This window comes from Culex pipiens, chromosome 2, assembly GCF_016801865.2.
Source record: "Culex pipiens pallens isolate TS chromosome 2, TS_CPP_V2, whole genome shotgun sequence".
NCBI classification, from domain to species: domain Eukaryota; kingdom Metazoa; phylum Arthropoda; class Insecta; order Diptera; family Culicidae; genus Culex; species Culex pipiens.
The window spans coordinates 194,253,319-194,271,304 of NC_068938.1; the positions used below are offsets into that span (position 1 = coordinate 194,253,319).

General features: G+C 33.4%; 1 protein-coding gene across 10 annotated transcripts in view; it reads right to left on the reverse strand.

Annotated features, from left to right (window-relative positions):
* Nucleotides 1–17,986, reverse strand: part of LOC120415173 (protein phosphatase 1 regulatory subunit 12B-like) — a 215,318-nt gene that overhangs the window by 7,750 nt on the left and 189,582 nt on the right. For 8 of the 10 annotated variants that reach the window (XM_052707108.1, XM_039576619.2, XM_039576622.2 and 5 more), the window contains one exon: nt 8,015–8,831. In XM_052707108.1, coding sequence (XP_052563068.1) covers nt 8,015–8,831 — 817 coding nt within the window. The remainder of the gene's footprint in view (nt 1–8,014; nt 8,832–17,986) is intronic. The other 2 variants (XM_039576625.2, XM_039576628.2) reach the window with 2 other exon arrangements.

A 17,986-nucleotide genomic window follows, 5' to 3' on the forward strand; every position in this document is an offset into this window, starting at 1 on the left:
TAATCTCGGACATAAAAAAAGTATTTTGGTAACTTAACTTTTAGAAAGAAGAAGTCAAATTTAAAAAATATCGTTTTTTTTCTTCTGTGCACAGTGTTTTAAGTTTAATTACAGCATAAAGAGATATTTGTCTACTTTTTAATGTTTTCGAAAATATATATACGGTTTTTTGTGGTTTTTGGCAATTCCTATATGACAGACTTGGGTTTTCAGTCTCGTAAATATTTTTACCGGAAAGCTCGTCCAATTTCCCATAAGTTTGCGTTTGACAGCTTTGCAATTGGATGTATGGGCTAAGTTTGATTACATTGCTAATAACTGAAAATAGAATGTTTTTTTTTCAGTGTGGTAGAAACCTGGATAGTATATAAGCTTATATCTGTAAGCCCTTACATCCAATTGAAATGCTGTCAAAGACAAACTTATGGGAAATTGGACGAGTTTTCCGGTAAAAATATTTACGATACTGAAAAACCAAGTATGTCATATAGAAATTGCCAAAAACCACAAAAACCCGTTTTTTCAACATTTTTATTATTAAAATCGTTGTATCTTCCCAAGGATTGAACATAGGACCATGGTCAATATGGAGACTTTTATGTAAAATTGTCTGGAGAATCGATTGCTATTAACGGTTTTTAAAAATTTCGACGTTTAGACCCCTTTTCAAAAAAACTGTTTTAGTAAATGATTTTTGTATTTGTCTTTGACCACTTTTTGATACGACGCAACAGTTTCGAGATACAGTAATTTTTAAATTACAAAATACAAAAATATTTTAATACCTTACGCCCTTCTCAAATGTTAATTACGAGTACTATTGGCAATTTCTCTTGTATAATATTTCTAATTATTACGACTACAATTAAAAAAAAGAGATAAAAGGTCGAGATTTCCAAAAAAAAGTGTCAACGTGGTTAATGGTTGGTCCCCAAAATGCTATCCGCGATTTCTCGTGTAGCTCACGCCAGGCACAAAAAAAAACAAAAATATAAAAATAATAAAGTTTTTTGAAAAATCCTTAAAAATGCGTAAATTCTCCTTCCAATAATAATTTCAATCTTTTTGCCAATTTTCAAGGCTTACCGGTTTTCACGAACCCACCTTAACCAGAATTTATGGTTCTCAAAGGAAATTGTGTGGGAAGAAAAGGGAAAAACGAATTCTATATTATGAGTTACGAGTTGAGAGCGGAGCAAAAGTCTGCCTTGGTTAATAAATTTGATTGAATGAAAGGGGTTTCTACAGTGGAATCGTGTGGATATTATGTTTTTTTGTATTACATTCTAGAAAAAAAAAAAACAGTTTCAAAATCGAAGCCACTTGATTAAAATGTTAAGAGATTGATTGTTAAAAAAAATGTACTTCAGTCTTTCAGACTGTAAAATCTTATAATCGTAAAATTTTCTGAATTGAATGATTTACCCTCAATTTGAAAGCAATAATATTTTCCAGATTACAAATGCCAACAAGCCAGATAAAATATGGTTTTAGTTCGCCAGCTCACCTTTGCCGCAAGAGCAAGCAAAGGGTTGCTTCTCAATTTTTTGCTCAATTCCCCCCCGGGAAATTCGATTTCGAAACTTTTCCGGAAAAGAGTCACTTGTTCGGGAAAGAAACTTCCCCGAGAAAAAAACAAGCTCCAGCAGCCCAAAACAATCCACTGCAAAACTCAATCGCCGAAAAGCCGACAGTGGAAAAGGGGTTTCCATACCCTATTATGAAAATCGTAGCAAGCTTTGACTTTTGGTGGTGGGAGGAGGAGGAAAAGTTTCGGCACAAAAGTTGAGTTATACGAAGCGGAAAAAAACATGGACAACAATCTGTGGCTTGCTGCGATGATGGCTGGGTGAGTTTGGTGGGAAGGAGAAAAATTTCGATTGGGATCGCGGATAATCCCAGTTGATTGATAATGGTCGAGGGGGGAAGTTTCGTGCATTTCAGAGAGGATCTTCATGAAATATTCAACGGATGTTGCATTTTTCAAAATGAGGCTAGCAATTTTATAACTCGCCGTCTAGCGAGGGCAGATTGCATGACTGGATGATTCAATTCAAGGATGAGCTGATTTTTATTTTTAATAATATTTTTTTTCTCCATGATTTTTTGGCAAAAAAACAAATAAACAAAACGAAAAAAGACGATCATCCCACAGGTATCAAAACAAAACATTCCCATTCAACTTTTTAATGTCTTTATCATCGTCACCGCCATCTATGCCCAGATTCAGCCAGAATCTACCAAAAAAGCCCGCACCTCATCGCGCCAACAAAGACGAGATATTCCCATTTTCAAGGAAAACAAAAAAAGGCCCATCGTGGACGAGCTGAACGGTCGGTCCCACCCCAGCCATAATTATGAACGACATCGGCCCTGGACCCGGTCCACTTAATGCAGCAACAACAGTCCACCAGGGGCATTTTGGTTGTTGTCACCGGGTTTTTTTGTTTCTTTCGCGCTGCTCTTTTGTCGTCGGTTCTAGCGGAAAAAGTCCTCAAAATTGTGTGTTCAAACTCTTTGTGAGCCTAAGCCGATTAAAATTTGGGAAAAATGCAATTTTTGTTAGGAGCAGTGCCATCTAGCGGCAAAAATTTAACAGTCTTTTGCCTACATTCAGGCGATTTACACTAAGATTTTTTCTTCAGATCGCTCAGAGTTTATGCAAAATTTCTATACAACAAAAACAACGAAAAAAAAAAAACTTTTTAATGGACCCGGCCAGATTGTGCGTTACTGGACCAGCTGGGACCAAACCTTACGGTTGGTCGTTCCTCTTTTGTCTTTGGTCGCTTTGCCGGTCTACACACTAATATTTAATAATACCCTCCTCCGATCCTCCCCAAAATAAAGGGACAACCCAGAAGCGTGTTTTGGTACATGCATTTTAACACAAATTGAAATTTACGACCATCATAGAAACACAGAACATCAACTTATAATAATGGGGGGAGGATAAAAAGGTCAGAGCTAGCACAATTTTGTTAAAGGCAAGAAAAAGCAACAGCATTTGGATAATAGGGTTGAATATTGAGAGGAGAAAAAATGGTTAATAAATATGACAGGTTCATGCAAAAAGCAACAGCAGCAGAAGAACACACATACGCCGCACACATACAGAAACGTTAGAATCAAGTTGTTTTTAGTAGCTCGTTCTCTATCTATTGTGTCTGGAGAATTTGTGTGGGAGGTGTGACTTTCTAAAATTTGTTGGTAGCGGCTAGCCAATGCATAATGGAGGAAAGAAGGGACAGCTGAGGGAAAAGTATTAAACGATGTGTTTTTTGGTGTTGAGGTATGTAGAATTAATTGAGCAGTGAAGATTCATGGAAGCCAGACGATTTATTTTTTGCCATTTTATGACACAAATTCAAACTGATCCTTTAATCTTTGTATTGAATATAAATAGATATCTAATTGTTTTTTTTAATGTTATTCTTAAATTGGTCATACATTGTTAATCGACGTTCAACAGTCTGATTGTTGAAAAATCAAGCTTCTTTACAATCCCATAGCTCTGCAAACAAAATTCCCCCATCACAAACTAAATTTAATGTTAAATGCAGTGCATACTGTATTAGGTTTGAAAGCATAAATTCTGAAAATTTCTGAAAATTTAAATTTTTAAAAAATATAAAAATAAAATACCACAGAATTCATTAATTTTCAAAAAAATTCGGAGGGTTGCAATTTTGGCAGTTGTCCATACAAAAATGGAATGTATTCACAAATCCTTATCTCGGGATGCGATTCTCTGATCGATTTGAGGTCTTCGACAAAATGGTAGGTTATGATGATATTTATTTTACAAAAAATCATCTAAATTCATCAAACATCTGAAAATAAAATATATTTTTTTATTTTTTGTTATGTTTGTTTTTAAAAATATAAAAATACGACAACTTTTCAAAAATTACCAAATATAAAAGGAAATACTTAATATAAATACGAAGAATTATCTAAAGTTTTAGACTTTATAAATTTTGGGCTAAACATGTTTTAATCCATTATTTTATAATGTGTCATAATTTTAAGCATAGACAGTGTATTTTCTATAAAAATCGATCCATTTAAACTTCAATTTATCGATTATTACCACGTTTTCAATTAGATTCCAAAATCTGGGAATGTATTTGAAAGTGTGTACTTTCAGGTGCATTGTTCGGTTTTGCGCCAAAATGCCCCATTTTAAAAACATAGCAACTTGAAAATAGGCACAAAATCACATTAAAATTGATGTAACTCCTCAGTAAAGGCTTAAAACCTTTCGCTGTCTTGGGCAAAGATGGGTAATTTTATGTCATAAACAACTCTTCAGAACATAGTAGGCCGCTAAAATGCTACCATTTTGAGTAATCACCAAAAAAGTGCGTTTTTGGACCATTTTTGCGAAAATGGCGTATATCTCGAGTAGGCTAATAGCTAAAAATTTGGCGCCTTCGACAAACTTGCATGAAATTTTCTTCTCTACAACTTTGCCGAAGACACCAAAGCCCTACAACGTCATCCAACAAAGTTAGTTTTTGGTTGAAACCCTGGAAGGTCGTCACCCTGTACGTCAATAACTTCAAAAGATAGGCCTTAACAAGTACAATAACTCTTTTGGTAGCCGGAGTGACTTTGATAGGTTTGAGATTGTTTTTGTAAAATGAAAATTACGAATTAAATTCAAACAAAATTGCATGGTACCGTACTGACCTTGGTAGAGAAGTGTTCAAAGTATCTTAAAAGGTAGTTTTCAGCAAATTTCGAAAAGTTTTAAAAGTTAGTTAACTATGCTGAAGGAACATTGCACAGTGTTCGGAATGGCAAAATTAAGTGGAATAAATTGATAACTCCTTTATTTGACGTCCTAGCCAAATGGTGTCTTCGGAAGAGTTGTTGTACTTAATAAGGGCTATCTTTTGAAGTTATTGACATACAGGGTGACGACCTTCCAGGGTGTCGTCAACCAAAAACTAACTTTGTTGGATGACGTTGTAGGGCTTTGGTGTCTTCGGCAAAGTTGTAGAGGAGAAAATTTCATGAAAGTTTGTCGAAGGCACCAAATTTGTAGCTCTTAATCTAATCGAGATTTACGCCATTTTTGCAAAAATGGTCCAAAAAAGCACTTTTTTGGTGGTTACTCAAAATGTTAGCATTTTAGCGGCCTACTATGTTCTGAAGAGTTGTTTATGACATAAAATTACACATCTTTGCCGAAGACAGCGAATGTTTTGAGCCTTTATTGAAGAGTTATAAACATTTGTATGTGATTTTGAGCCTATTTCCAAGTTGCTATGTTTTCTAAATGGCGCATTTTGGCGCAAAACCGAACAGTGCACCTGAAAGTACACACTTTCAACTACATTTCCTGAAAATATCTCCGTGTATATCCGTGTCAATTTTTAGATATCTCGATTTGAATTTGATGGTTTTTAATCAATTTATTTATAAATGTTAATCGAAATCATATTGAATACGAGTTGAAAATCGGTGAATTGAAGGGTAAATTGATCAAATTTTATGTAAAATACTTTGTCTATAAAAAAAATACACCAACCTTTCTAAACTGACCAAATATAAGAGGAAATATTTAATTTTAAATACGAACAAATATTTAAAATTTAAATTTACTTTATTTTTGGGCTAAAAATGTTTTTATTCATAATTTTAGAATGTGTGTCTTAATTTTAAGCATAAACAATGTATTTTCCATAAAAATCGATCGATTTACCGATTATTACCACGTTTTCATCAAATTCAAATCGAGATATTTTAAAATAGACACGGATAGACACGGAGATATTTTCAGGAAATGTATTTGAAAGTATGTACTTTCAGGTGCATTGTTTGGTTTTGCGCCAAAATGCGCCATTTTGAAAACATGGCAACTTGAAAATAGGCACAAAATCACATTAAAATTGATATAACTCCTCAGTAAAGGCTTAAAACCTTTCGCTGTCTTGGGCAAAGATGTGTAATTTTATGTCATAAACAACTCTTCAGAACATAGTAGGCCGCTAAAATGCTACCATTTTGAGTTATCACCAAAAAAGCGAGTTTTTGGACCATTTTTGCGAAAATGGCTTATATCTTGAGTAGATTAATAGCTAAAAATTTGGCACCTTCGACAAACTTCCATGAAATTTTCTTCTCTACAACTTTGCCCAAGACACCAAAGCCCTACAACGTCATCCAACAAAGTTAGTTTTTGGTTGAAACCCTGGAAGGTCGTCACCCTGTACGTCAATAACTTCAAAAGATAGGCCTTAAAAAGTACAATAACTCTATTGGTAGCCGGAGTGACTTTGATAGGTTTGAGATTTTTTTTGTAAAATGAAAAATACTAATTAAATTCAAACAAAATTGTATGGTACCGTACTGACCTTGTTAGATAAGTATTCAAAGTATCTTAAAAGGTAGTTTTCAGCAAATTTCGAAAAGTTTTAAAAGTTAGTTAACTATGCTGAAGAAACATTGGAAAATAGCATTATTTTAATACTCTCAAAGTGTCTTGCTTTTTTTCACTGCATCATCTGATTCGTTGGACAATTTTGCACTAAAACAGCTTTAATAAGTTTTTACGTTACATTTTTTAATTATTATTGAAACATAATTCAAAAATATCTTCAGATTTATAGGCATTTTCAGCAGAACAATTTTTGTGGCAAATTTGTGCACCTTGTTTTCTTGCAAAACAATAAAATTTTATATTTCTATGTTAAAAAACTTCTAATGCATGTTGCTAAAATTTATTTTAATTTATATTTACTCCTAAAATTTTTATACATTTTATGTAAAGTTAATTTAGATTTTTTTTTTCAAATTCAACATTTAATGTAACCTTACCAATGGTTAATTTGTAGTGAATTCTTATGCACACTTTTAGGCTGAAATTTGTTAAAAAAACACAGTAAAATCAAAGTCGCCTAAATTTTCTTAAATAAAAACATTCAACGAAACTATTTTTTAAAGCACTATTGAAAATAAAAATTTTGAGATAGAGCATTGTATTGAATTAAAATTTGGAAAACATATTTTGTCTAGATGTCTTCCAATAAGCCTACAAAATTGAAAAATAACATTAATGTGAAATTTTCCAAATCTTCGAAAAAAATATTTTAAAAATTTTCATATACAAGGCTAACGTTTCGGAAGGGTCGACGTTTGTTATTTTGGCCCCTGATTTTTTTAAATGCTGAAATTTCGTCATTCGAAAGATTGGATAATTTCACAGAGGTTTAATTTTTAACATTTATCATCAGACAATTGTTGCCGAGCAAAAAAAATGTCCCTTTTGCTTACAAATTTAACATTGCTTTTAAAAATTATTCTAAAGAACACCTATTTAAAAAAAAAACTATTTTTTCAAAAACTTTTATCTCCGTGAAACAAATACATTAGATAACGTTTGTTTGTGTATTTTTAATCATTTTAAAATTGTAAAAAGACGTAATAACAAAAACATCGCCAGCAAAAAATAGCAAACGATTTTTTTTAATTACGATATGATTTTAAATTTCAAAACCACAGTAATGATTGAAAATAATATTTGTAATGAATATGGACCCGTCTCTTGATTTTGATTCCATCTTTGGACAAGACAGTGAGCAAGAGAGCAAATCTCTCTTTCTCCTTGCTTCTTCATGTTTTCTCTTTGCATAGCTTTTCCGTTTGCTTCGGAGCAAGTGTAAACTAGAGCAAACCAAGAGCAAACAGGAGTAATCCAGAAGAAACAAAGAAAGTGCGGGGGAAGAGCGTTTCTCTTTTGCTTACTGTCTTGGTTTAAAATATAACTCAATTAAGTCTTGATCTTTCATTTTTCTGAGTCGTATAATGGGGATTGGGTTTATTTTAAAATGCAAAATAATTTTAATCATTCTACACATTAAGAGTATTTTATGTCATATTCGATTTTAAAACTTAACCCCAAACAACACATCGTTTTTAACAGTACGAAGAGAAGGACGAAACTACACAATGACACAATCAGCGCAAAGCGAACCAATAGTAACATAAAAAGCCGTGTACTCACCCACTAGAACCGTCACCTGGACGTTGATCTTGCCGTTCTCGTTGTTCGAGGTCGAGTACACCTCGGTGGCGGTGGCCGTGGCCGTCGCATTTGGAATGTTGTTGTTGGTGTTGTTGTTGTTGCTACTACTATTGCTACTGACTAGATTACCATTGACTGCTGCGGCTGTTGAGGACGAAACGGAGGAGGAGGCGGAAGGTGATAAGGCTAGTATCTTGCTGTTGTTGGCATTGGTGTTGTTGTTTTGGTTGTTGTTATGGTTACCGTTGAGGATTTTTCCGGCCGCCACCGCGGGCGTCGTTTCGCTCAGGAACGAGTCGTTGTCCTTGCCTTCCGGCGACCGGCGATCGTACTGGTTCAGCGACGGTGGCTGCGACGAGTAGGCCGACGACGTGCCGGAAGTGTTGGCCGTTCCGCCGTGGTAGCCGCCGTTGTTGTGGTCTTTGCTATTGCTGTTGTTGTTGTTGTTGTTGAGGAGGTTGTTGTTGTGGTTGTAACGAGTATTGTTCAGTCCGTTATTCAGCGTTACACTCGTGCTGTTATTGTTGTTGTTGTTGTTACTGGTGATGCTATTGTTATTTACAGAGTTCAGGTGACCATTGGTGTTCTTGCTGTTATTGACGGCTGTGGGTTTAGAGGGTGGGATAGAGGGGGAGCAATCAGTGGAACTGAGGTTAGAACTACGTGGCGGTCGCTTGGAGTTAGGGTTATCACCGTTAGTGGCTGCGGCGACGGCAGAGGCGTTACTGCCGTTACTTCCAGCGGTAGCCGTCGTTGTCGTCGTCGTCGTCGTGACGCCATCCGGTGTTGTGTAGCCCTGGAGGAAGACATAAAGATAACAATTTGTTAATAAATTGCCATTTTCCAAACAAAAATTTCTACAAATCTACAGATAGCAATAAATATTTTTACGGCGTGATCATAAAGTGTAAAAAATTTGCTAGTTGGTGAACGGTGAGTTACGGACGGACGTAGTCACGCTAACGGAGAGCTTACCAAGTGGGTTACAATCCGTGACATCAGACCCAACTTGTGGGTTGTGAAATGGACAACAAAGAAATTGTTTTCTTTAGAATTTGATTTGTTTTTGAGTGCACTACAAAATGTGTGCACTTGTGCAATATTTTTTCGTGCCAACAATATAAAATGACATTGTTTCAGATAAATGTTTGGACATCTTTTTTCTAGATGGTTATTTTTTTATTAAGGTTGTTCCTAAAACAAAAACTTCCCATAAAGCTTAAATATCTCAAAATTTATCAGATATTTTTTATTGACAAAACTGAAGCGTTTACTGTCATCAACTTCAAAAATGTCGGTTTGTGTTTTTAGCAATCCATTCCAATTTTGTTTTATAATATTTATTTGTAGCCTTTCATATGATCAAAGAAGCTTTTTTTAAATTAACTATTTTTATATTTTTTAATCAATATAATTTTCAAAGTGTCACCAAAATAGCACTACGTTTTCAAACGTTCTTCAAAAAAAACTTCTTCTACACGATTATTTTTATATTTTTCTACTTGACGGTTTTTCAGAAACGGTAATGTTCTATCCCATTACCCTAAAGCAGGGATGGAATAATCCCGAAAAAATCAATTACGCTTGCGAACTTGCTTCACCCGCGAAAGAGAGAGGAGACAAATCACGCAAAAGAAAATCGCTCCCGAAATTCTCCAAGAAAATCAATCTGCTGATGATTTTTATCTTCAAAAGCTTCAAAATATTCAAAATCTTCAAAATCTTCAAAATCTTCAAAATCTTCAAAATCTTCAAAATCTTCAAAATCTTCAAAATCTTCAAAATCTTCAAAATCTTCAAAATCTTCAAAATCTTCAAAATCTTCAAAATCTTCAAAATCTTCAAAATCTTCAAAATCTTCAAAATCTTCAAAATCTTTAAAATCTTCAAAATCTTCAAAATTTTAAAAATTTTCAAAAATCTAATAAATCTGAAAAGTCTAAAAAATCTAAAAAATTTAAAAAATCTAAAAAATCTAAAAAATCTAAAAAATCTAAAAAATCTAAAAAATCTAAAAAATCTAAAAAATCTAAAAAATCTAAAAAATCTAAAAAATCTAAAAAATCTAAAAAATCTAAAAAATCTAAAAAATCTAAAAAATCTAAAAAATCTAAAAAATCTAAAAAATCTAAAAAATCTAAAAAATCTAAAAAAATTAAAAAATCTAAAAAATCTAAAAAATCTAAAAAATCTAAAAAATCTAAAAAATCTAAAAAATCTAAAAAATCTAAAAAATCTAAAAAATCTAAAAAATCTAAAAAATCTAAAAAATCTAAAAAATTTAAAAAATCTAAAAAATCTAAAAAATCTAAAAAATCTAAAAAATCTAAAAAATCTAAAAAATCTAAAATATCTAAAAAAATCTAAAAAAACTAAAAAATCTAAAAAATATAACAATCTAAAAAAAAGAAAAAAATGAAAAAAAAAATCAAAAAAATCTAAAAAATCAAAAATCTGAAAAATCTCAAACTTATAAAAATCTTAAATTTTTTCTCCAAAAAATGTACGAATCCTCAAAAAGTTAAAAGCTGGAGTTTTTTTCGAAAGGTCCAATAAACCACATTTTCAGTTTTTGCATTTTGGGTGTTTTTAAATACGGGTTTCAATAACACCCAAAAAGTAAAAACTGGAAATTTGAAAAATTTCAAACTTATACAAATCATAAATTTTTTCACCAAAAAATGTACGAATCCTCAAAAAGTTAAAAGCTGGAGTTTTTTTTTCGAAAGGTCCAATAAACCACATTTTCAGTTTTTGCATTTTGGGTGTTTTTAAATACGGGTTTCAATGACACCCAAAAAACCAAAAGCTGGAAATTTGGTTTATGAGACCTTTAAAACAAAACTCCAGAAATTATCATACTGCTAATCATTTTTAATGATTAAACCTCAAAAATGTCTTTAAAATCTTCTTATTTCAGTAATATGTATTATATTTTTTTAAATATCAAAACCTAAGAAAAAATCTCAAAAGGTGAACGCGTTATTTTGTTAAAAAAAAGAAGACAATATTAAAAAAAAATCCAAGGCTTTTTGCAGTTGTAGTTCTTTAAAACTGATGATATGTTAAAACCTTAACTCTTTAGTTCATGAAAAAGTCAAATTTATACATTTTTCGCGAATTTGGTAGTTCTTAGCGTGCTATTTGTTAAATTTTTGGACCACAAATTCAAAATCTACATGGAAGTCTCAAAAATATTTTTCAAATTATTTTAGTTCTGTAATTAACCCACCCGATACCGCAGCCCGACGATGGAGTCCTTCTCGAGCTTGTCCCACTTTTTGTCCCGCACCTTCTCCAGATAGAACACACGTTTCATCTTCTTGGGCTGAATTTTCAGGCCGGTTGTTCACACTTTTACCTTCCTTCTTTTTTTTTCTCTCGAAACACTGGCGAGCAAACCCTAGATCTAGAACATTATCACTAATATTAGAGGTAGGAACTCTTGCTGGTCGTCGTCGAATTCACTCTAGAGTGGAAGTGGAAGTTCTGGTTTGGTTCCGTTGAGTAACCACCACCTAGTAGTAGCTTAAGTCACTTTTACTAAGCCTAACCCAACAACTGCGAAGGCGATTTTTAGTTTCTGCTGCTGCTGCAGTTATAACTACCGCGATTCGTCATGTGTAAATGTGTTATTATTACCCTACCCTATAACGCGTGGTTAGGCGTTATTACTGGTCGTCGATGATGATGGTGATGATAATCGTCTCTTCCTTGGTCTTCATCGGTCACACCTCGTTGACCACGGGGCGCGAGCAGGTAATTCGCATTGAGCCAAACTGTGCTCCACCGCCGGGTGTGGAATTGGCAACGAGCGAACAGGGTGGCGAATCGGATGATTTTTAAGGAAACATTTTTTTTAAATCAAGAAATCAATTTAATTGAAAAAGAATAAAGCGCAATTTTCCGATTTCATGGATTTTATTTTAAATTTGATCTAAAACTTCCCTATAACAATTTTGAATTTGCATCATTAGATCCCCTTCACAAAATTTTGGCTGCTGTCGATACAAAAATGGTTTGTAAATACTCGAAAAACTGTAACTCTAGAAGAAAAGTTGGAATTTAAAAAAAACTCTCTTACACCAAAATATTATCTCAACAATAAAATATAAATGACATACATTTCCCATTTTCATGTAGCATTGCTCTGGGGTAAAACATTCAAGTGAAGTTTATTTTTGAATTTTGCAAAAGTGAAAATTTCTAATAGTAGTTCGTTTGATTCTAAAATTGGTCAAAGTGCATGTTCAACACGAAAACGCCCAATTTGTCTGCATTTTTCCTGTGTTTAGAATTTAATTTAAGGCAACTTAAATTTCCAAAAAAATCTCAATTAATAGATTTTTGACGCTCTATCGATTGACAGTGCCAAACTCGTCTATCCCTCGATGTTCGTTTTTAGTCATTTTGATTATTTTGGGGATTAGCCGGGGGATTGATTATTTAAAGGATGTTTTTTTATAACTGATAATACGTTTTTTTGGAAATGAGGCCAATGAAATTTTTTTTTAGCGTTTTTGTTTCGCCCTCCTTTTTTTAAATCAGAAGGCCACCCAAAAAAAATATAGGAATTTAAATTTAAGGCTTTATAATCTTTTTACAATTTTTGAGTTTTGTGAGCACAGATCGAAAAAAGATGTAAAAAAAATATATTTTACATAGCAATTCCCAACGAAAACAGAATGATTCGAAAAAAAAGTTCTCCGATCGGGCTCAACATTTTTCTGGGGGTTCCTTGGCCAAAATAATTCGACCCGTATTTTTTTGTTTAGCCATTTGGGTGACCTACGCCGTGTTAGGAGGGTCCGAAAAATTGCCATTTTTGTAATTTTTCGCAAAAACCACTTTTTTCAAAAAAATCATTTCTCAGCGCCATTTCATCCGATTTTAGCTGTCTTAGACGCAAAAGAAAGGTGATTAGTTTGGCTATTTGGGAAAGTTTCAAAAAAAATCTAGCTTAAAATTTGAAAAGGTCGTATGAAAACTTGCTGTTTTTTCTGAAAATATTTTTATCGGATTCCTCTGAGATTTTTACATGGGTAATTCTCTACCAACTCACACGAAATCGGGAAAAGTTGCCCCGACCCCTCTTCGATTTGCGTGAAACTTTGTCCTAAGGGGTAACTTTTGTCCCTGATCACGAATCCGAGGTCCGTTTTTTGATATCTCGTGACGGAGGGGCGGTACGACCCCTTCCATTTTTGAACATGCGAAAAAAGAGGTGTTTTTCAATAATTTGCAGCCTGAAACGGTGATGAGATAGAAATTTGGTGTCAAAGGGACTTTTATGTAAAATTAGACGCCCGATTTGATGGCGTACTCAGAATTCCGAAAAAACGTATTTTTCATCGAAAAAAACACTAAAAAAGTTTTAAAAATTCTCCCATTTTCCGTTACTCGACTGTAAAAAATTTTGGAACATGTCATTTTATGGGAAATTTAATGTACTTTTCGAATCTACATTGTCCCAGAAGGGTCATTTTTTCATTTAGAACAAAATTTTTCATTTTAAAATTTCGTGTTTTTTCTAACTTTGCAGGGTTATTTTTTAGAGTGTAACAATGTTCTACAAAGTTGTAGAACAGACAATTACAAAAATTTTGATATATAGACATAAGGGGTTTGCTTATAAACATCACAAGTTATCGCGATTTTACGAAAAAAAGTTTTGAAAAAGTTACTTTTTGCGTTTCTCTTTGTTTCGTCGTCCGTGTCTGTCGCGGGTGACCATGAACGGCCATGATCGATGACGACCAACTTTTTTGAAACTTTTTTTCGTAAAATCGTGATAACTTGTGATGTTTATAAGCAAACCCCTTATGTCTATATATCAAAATTTTTGTAATTGTCTGCTCTACAACTTTGTAGAACACTGTTACACTCTAAAAAATAACCCTGCAAAGTTAGAAAAAACACGAAATTTTAAAATGAAAAATTTTGTTCTAAATGAAAAAATGACCCTTCTGGGACAATGTAGATTCGAAAAGTACATTAAATTTCCCATAAAATGACATGTTCCAAAATTTTTTACAGTCGAGTAACGGAAAATGGGAGAATTTTTAACACTTTTTTAGTGTTTTTTTCGATGAAAAATACGTTTTTTCGGAATTCTGAGTACGCCATCAAATCGGGCGTCTAATTTTACATAAAAGTCCCTTTGACACCAAATTTCTATCTCATCACCGTTTCAGGCTGCAAATTATTGAAAAACACCTCTTTTTTCGCATGTGCAAAAATGGAAGGGGTCGTACCGCCCCTCCGTCACGAGATATCAAAAAATGGACCTCGGATTCGTGATCAGGGACAAAAGTTACCCCTTAGGACAAAGTTTCACGCAAATCGAAGAGGGGTCGGGGCAACTGCTGTGTGAGTTGGCGGAGAATTACCCACATAACATATCAAAAAATGTTTTCAATTTTCTGCGATACAATTTAAAAAAAATAAAAACTGGGGTTTGAGACGCGCCACGCGCAAAAATGGAAAAATGACGAAAACGGCAAAAAATTGACTTTTTCCACTAAAACTGCGATAACTTGAAAATTTCAGCGATGACCTATACATGTCAGGGTGCCAAAATTTTCGTAATTGAAATACGCAACGCAAATTGATAACATAACTTCACCATTTTTTGATATGTTATGTAAAATTTTCCGAGGAATCAGTTAAACATATTTTCAGATATAGGCTCTTTGGTCCCGAAACCTTCGAAACAGCATTTTAAGTTTTCATACAATCTTTTCAAATGTTAAGCTAGATTTTTGAAATTTCTTACTATTTTGCCCAAATAGCCAAACTAATCACCTTTCTTTTGCGTCTAAGACAGCTAAAATCGAACGAAATGACGCGGAGATATGATTTTTTGAAAAAAGTGATTTTTGCGAAAAATGGCAATTTTGTGGTTTTTGCGAAAAATGACGAAAATGGTCATTTTTTGGACCACCCTAACACGGCGTAGGTCGGGTCGAATTATTTTGGCCCAGAAACCCCCAGATAAATGTTGAGCCCGATCGGAGATTTTTTTTTCGAATCATGCTGTTTTCGTGGGGAATTGCTGTATAAATCGGTATTTTGCAAATTTGTGACAACAGAATAACTGTTACAATTAATAAAGCATTTTGTGATGATTTTTGCTTAAAAAAAATTAAACTCAATCTTGAAACTTAGTTCTTATTGCACTCCTCTTTTCGAACTCGACCAGAGTTGAGTGTCAAAAAATTTAAATCAAATTTGTACTGAAGACGAAAATTTCAAATCGTATAAAGAGCCAAAAGATTGCATTTCTCGAATGATTTACCCAGAATACCACAACTTATATCATTATATTTTGGTCTAATAGCTTTACATACTTTTTAAAAACCAAAAAATAAAATATTTTGAAATTGATTATATTCTGTTAATTACCAAGAATTATTATTATTAAAAAAAATGTATTTAGATACTAGATTTTTACATTTTAACAATTACAATTCAGAATAACAATTTAACGTTGGAGCAAAAATATGTTTTTCAGAAGGAAACAGTTCATTTGAAAATTAAGCAGATTGGAAGGTTTTCAATTATGATTTTCCCAATTCCAATAAATACATTGAAACCTTTATAACAAACTTGACTTATTTAAAAATACTTGATTTTATTCAATTTCACGGGTAATAATCTCAAATTGATTTTTTTCTTGTAATCGAAGTAAAAATCGTTACATATACTGTTTTTTTTTTAATGCCAATAATTTCAAACTTGTTTATGTTTAAATTTTGAGATTGGTTTTACTTACAAAACGATTTTTGCGGTAAAGTACATTGGAATTTCACAAATATTAAAAATATGTTTAAACGAGCCCAAACATGCATATGACGCAGCAATCCATTTCAGATTATCAAGTTGATTGACTGCTATTAAAATTAAAATTTTAATTTTTTTTTTAGCTAGAAATTTAAAAATTTAGAATTTATCAGGAAAAAATCAGTTTTAACTGAAAATAAGCTTATGTTATAAAACAAAATAAAAAAATTGTATAAAAACCAGGGTTGCGATGATTTTTTTTAATCGTTTTGCTTAAAAAAGGTGGTTCAGATTTGCAATGAAGTAATTTCATTTTTTTTTCAAACAAAGCAAAGTTAACAAAAAAAAATCTAAAAACAATTTTTTTTCAGTTTCATAAAAAATAAGTTGCCACCCTGCTCAAAGCTGGTGGCACATAGCAATCCCTGACTTTGGGTGGCGCCTGCCCCCAGAAGGTCACCGCACCGCTCCAAAGGAGCTCGTCGTCAAGCCTGCTTGGACGACCTCTTCGCCAAACCCAAAGCAATGACATTGTAGTTACCCCCAGCGATTCCTTCGCTTTGTCGGCATGTAAACAAGCCATTAAACTACTCGTTTGACGTTTGATGCGCGGGTGTTTTGGTTGAAACCCCGGTAGTCGCTGATTAAGGGCGGCCGCTCCGTAATGCACACGCGAAAATTGCACATTGGTCAAACGGCAAACGTGGCTTCAAATCAAAACAAATGCAGGGGAAAAAACAGCGAACCTTTAGACGGAACTCCACATGGTGGCGGCAAATTATTACGACGACTTCTTGGTCATTATGACGGTCATGCGCACGTAAACACACGGAAAATTGGCGCACTTGGGCTGCGCGCACTCCAAGGAGGACTATTTGCGATTTTGCGTGTCCAATGGCCGGCGATAACGCATGGGGCATTAGGAGGTTATGTAACCGAAAATTAAAAATTTAATTGGTTGCAGTTACGATTGGGAAAACGCACGGGGAATCTGCGCAAATACACGTGGAGGATGGTATCCATAGTAGGCTGTGCAAGGGAAGAAGGTGGAATTTAGGAGGGTAAATGAACGAACTGGTATTTTGGGCATGTCAATTTCAATTTGAATCATTTTAAATATGGAAAATTGTTGGCCAAATTTTCTTAAATAAAATGTTTTGATTTTTTGTGATCTGCGTGAATTTCAAAAATAGTTAAAAATCCTGCTCAAAAATTATTTTAGATTTTTTCAGTGCATTTAAAAATTGTTTCTTGCATCAGCAAGAAAGGCAAAAAGTGTAACAGTCTTAAATCTGATTGGCATATCTGATCAATGAAATATTTTTTTGCAGGAGCTCGTTCATGGTCTGGACTATGTTCTGAAAAAGATAAATTGTCGCTAAATCGGGTTTAACCTTTTTTCTCTTTTTTTTGTATTTTTTTTGCAACTTTTTCAAGAATAACTCCACAATTTCACGCCCAATACAATGACCTCGTTAAGAAGTCCCTTTCCACCCTCTTAGAACAGTGTATCCAATCCCAATTCCAATGACAAACGACGCGTATAATTTACACCGAATAAAACGGGAAAATTTACAGCTCATTTAGTGATTAAACATGATGTCACCATCGCAACTCAGTTCTCCTTCATTGGTTTCCATCTGTTTACCCCCTCCCTTCCCTTCGTGGCACTTCCAAAAGGGTTTAAATTATCCAGGGATCTGACAGGCATGCACTTTCCCGAAGTCACCGCCAGCGGCGCTGTCAATGTTGTTTACGTGGGGTTTTTGAAAAGGTTATATGAAACAAATTAATTAATTTTCATCTTAAAATTAATTAATTTTAATTTTTAATCATCTGTTGCTTATATATTTAAGTAAATGGCAAGTATTACGTACAGATTTCCTCATTTATTATTTATAAGACCGATAAACAAAGTTGTACTAGAACAACACGTAACATTAAACTAAAAATTAAATATATTCAGTTTCCTTGAAACAAAATTAGCTTTGTATGATTCTTCCTGACTGTTGGTTTAAATTCTATTACACAGTTACTCAGTTAATTTAACATTTAAACATAATTCAACCACGAGTTTGATCAACATATTTAGATGATTATTCATTGCATCACTATTACAGCCATCAATTATACACCGCATTGTAGAGCTTCAATTGGTTTTAACAAAAC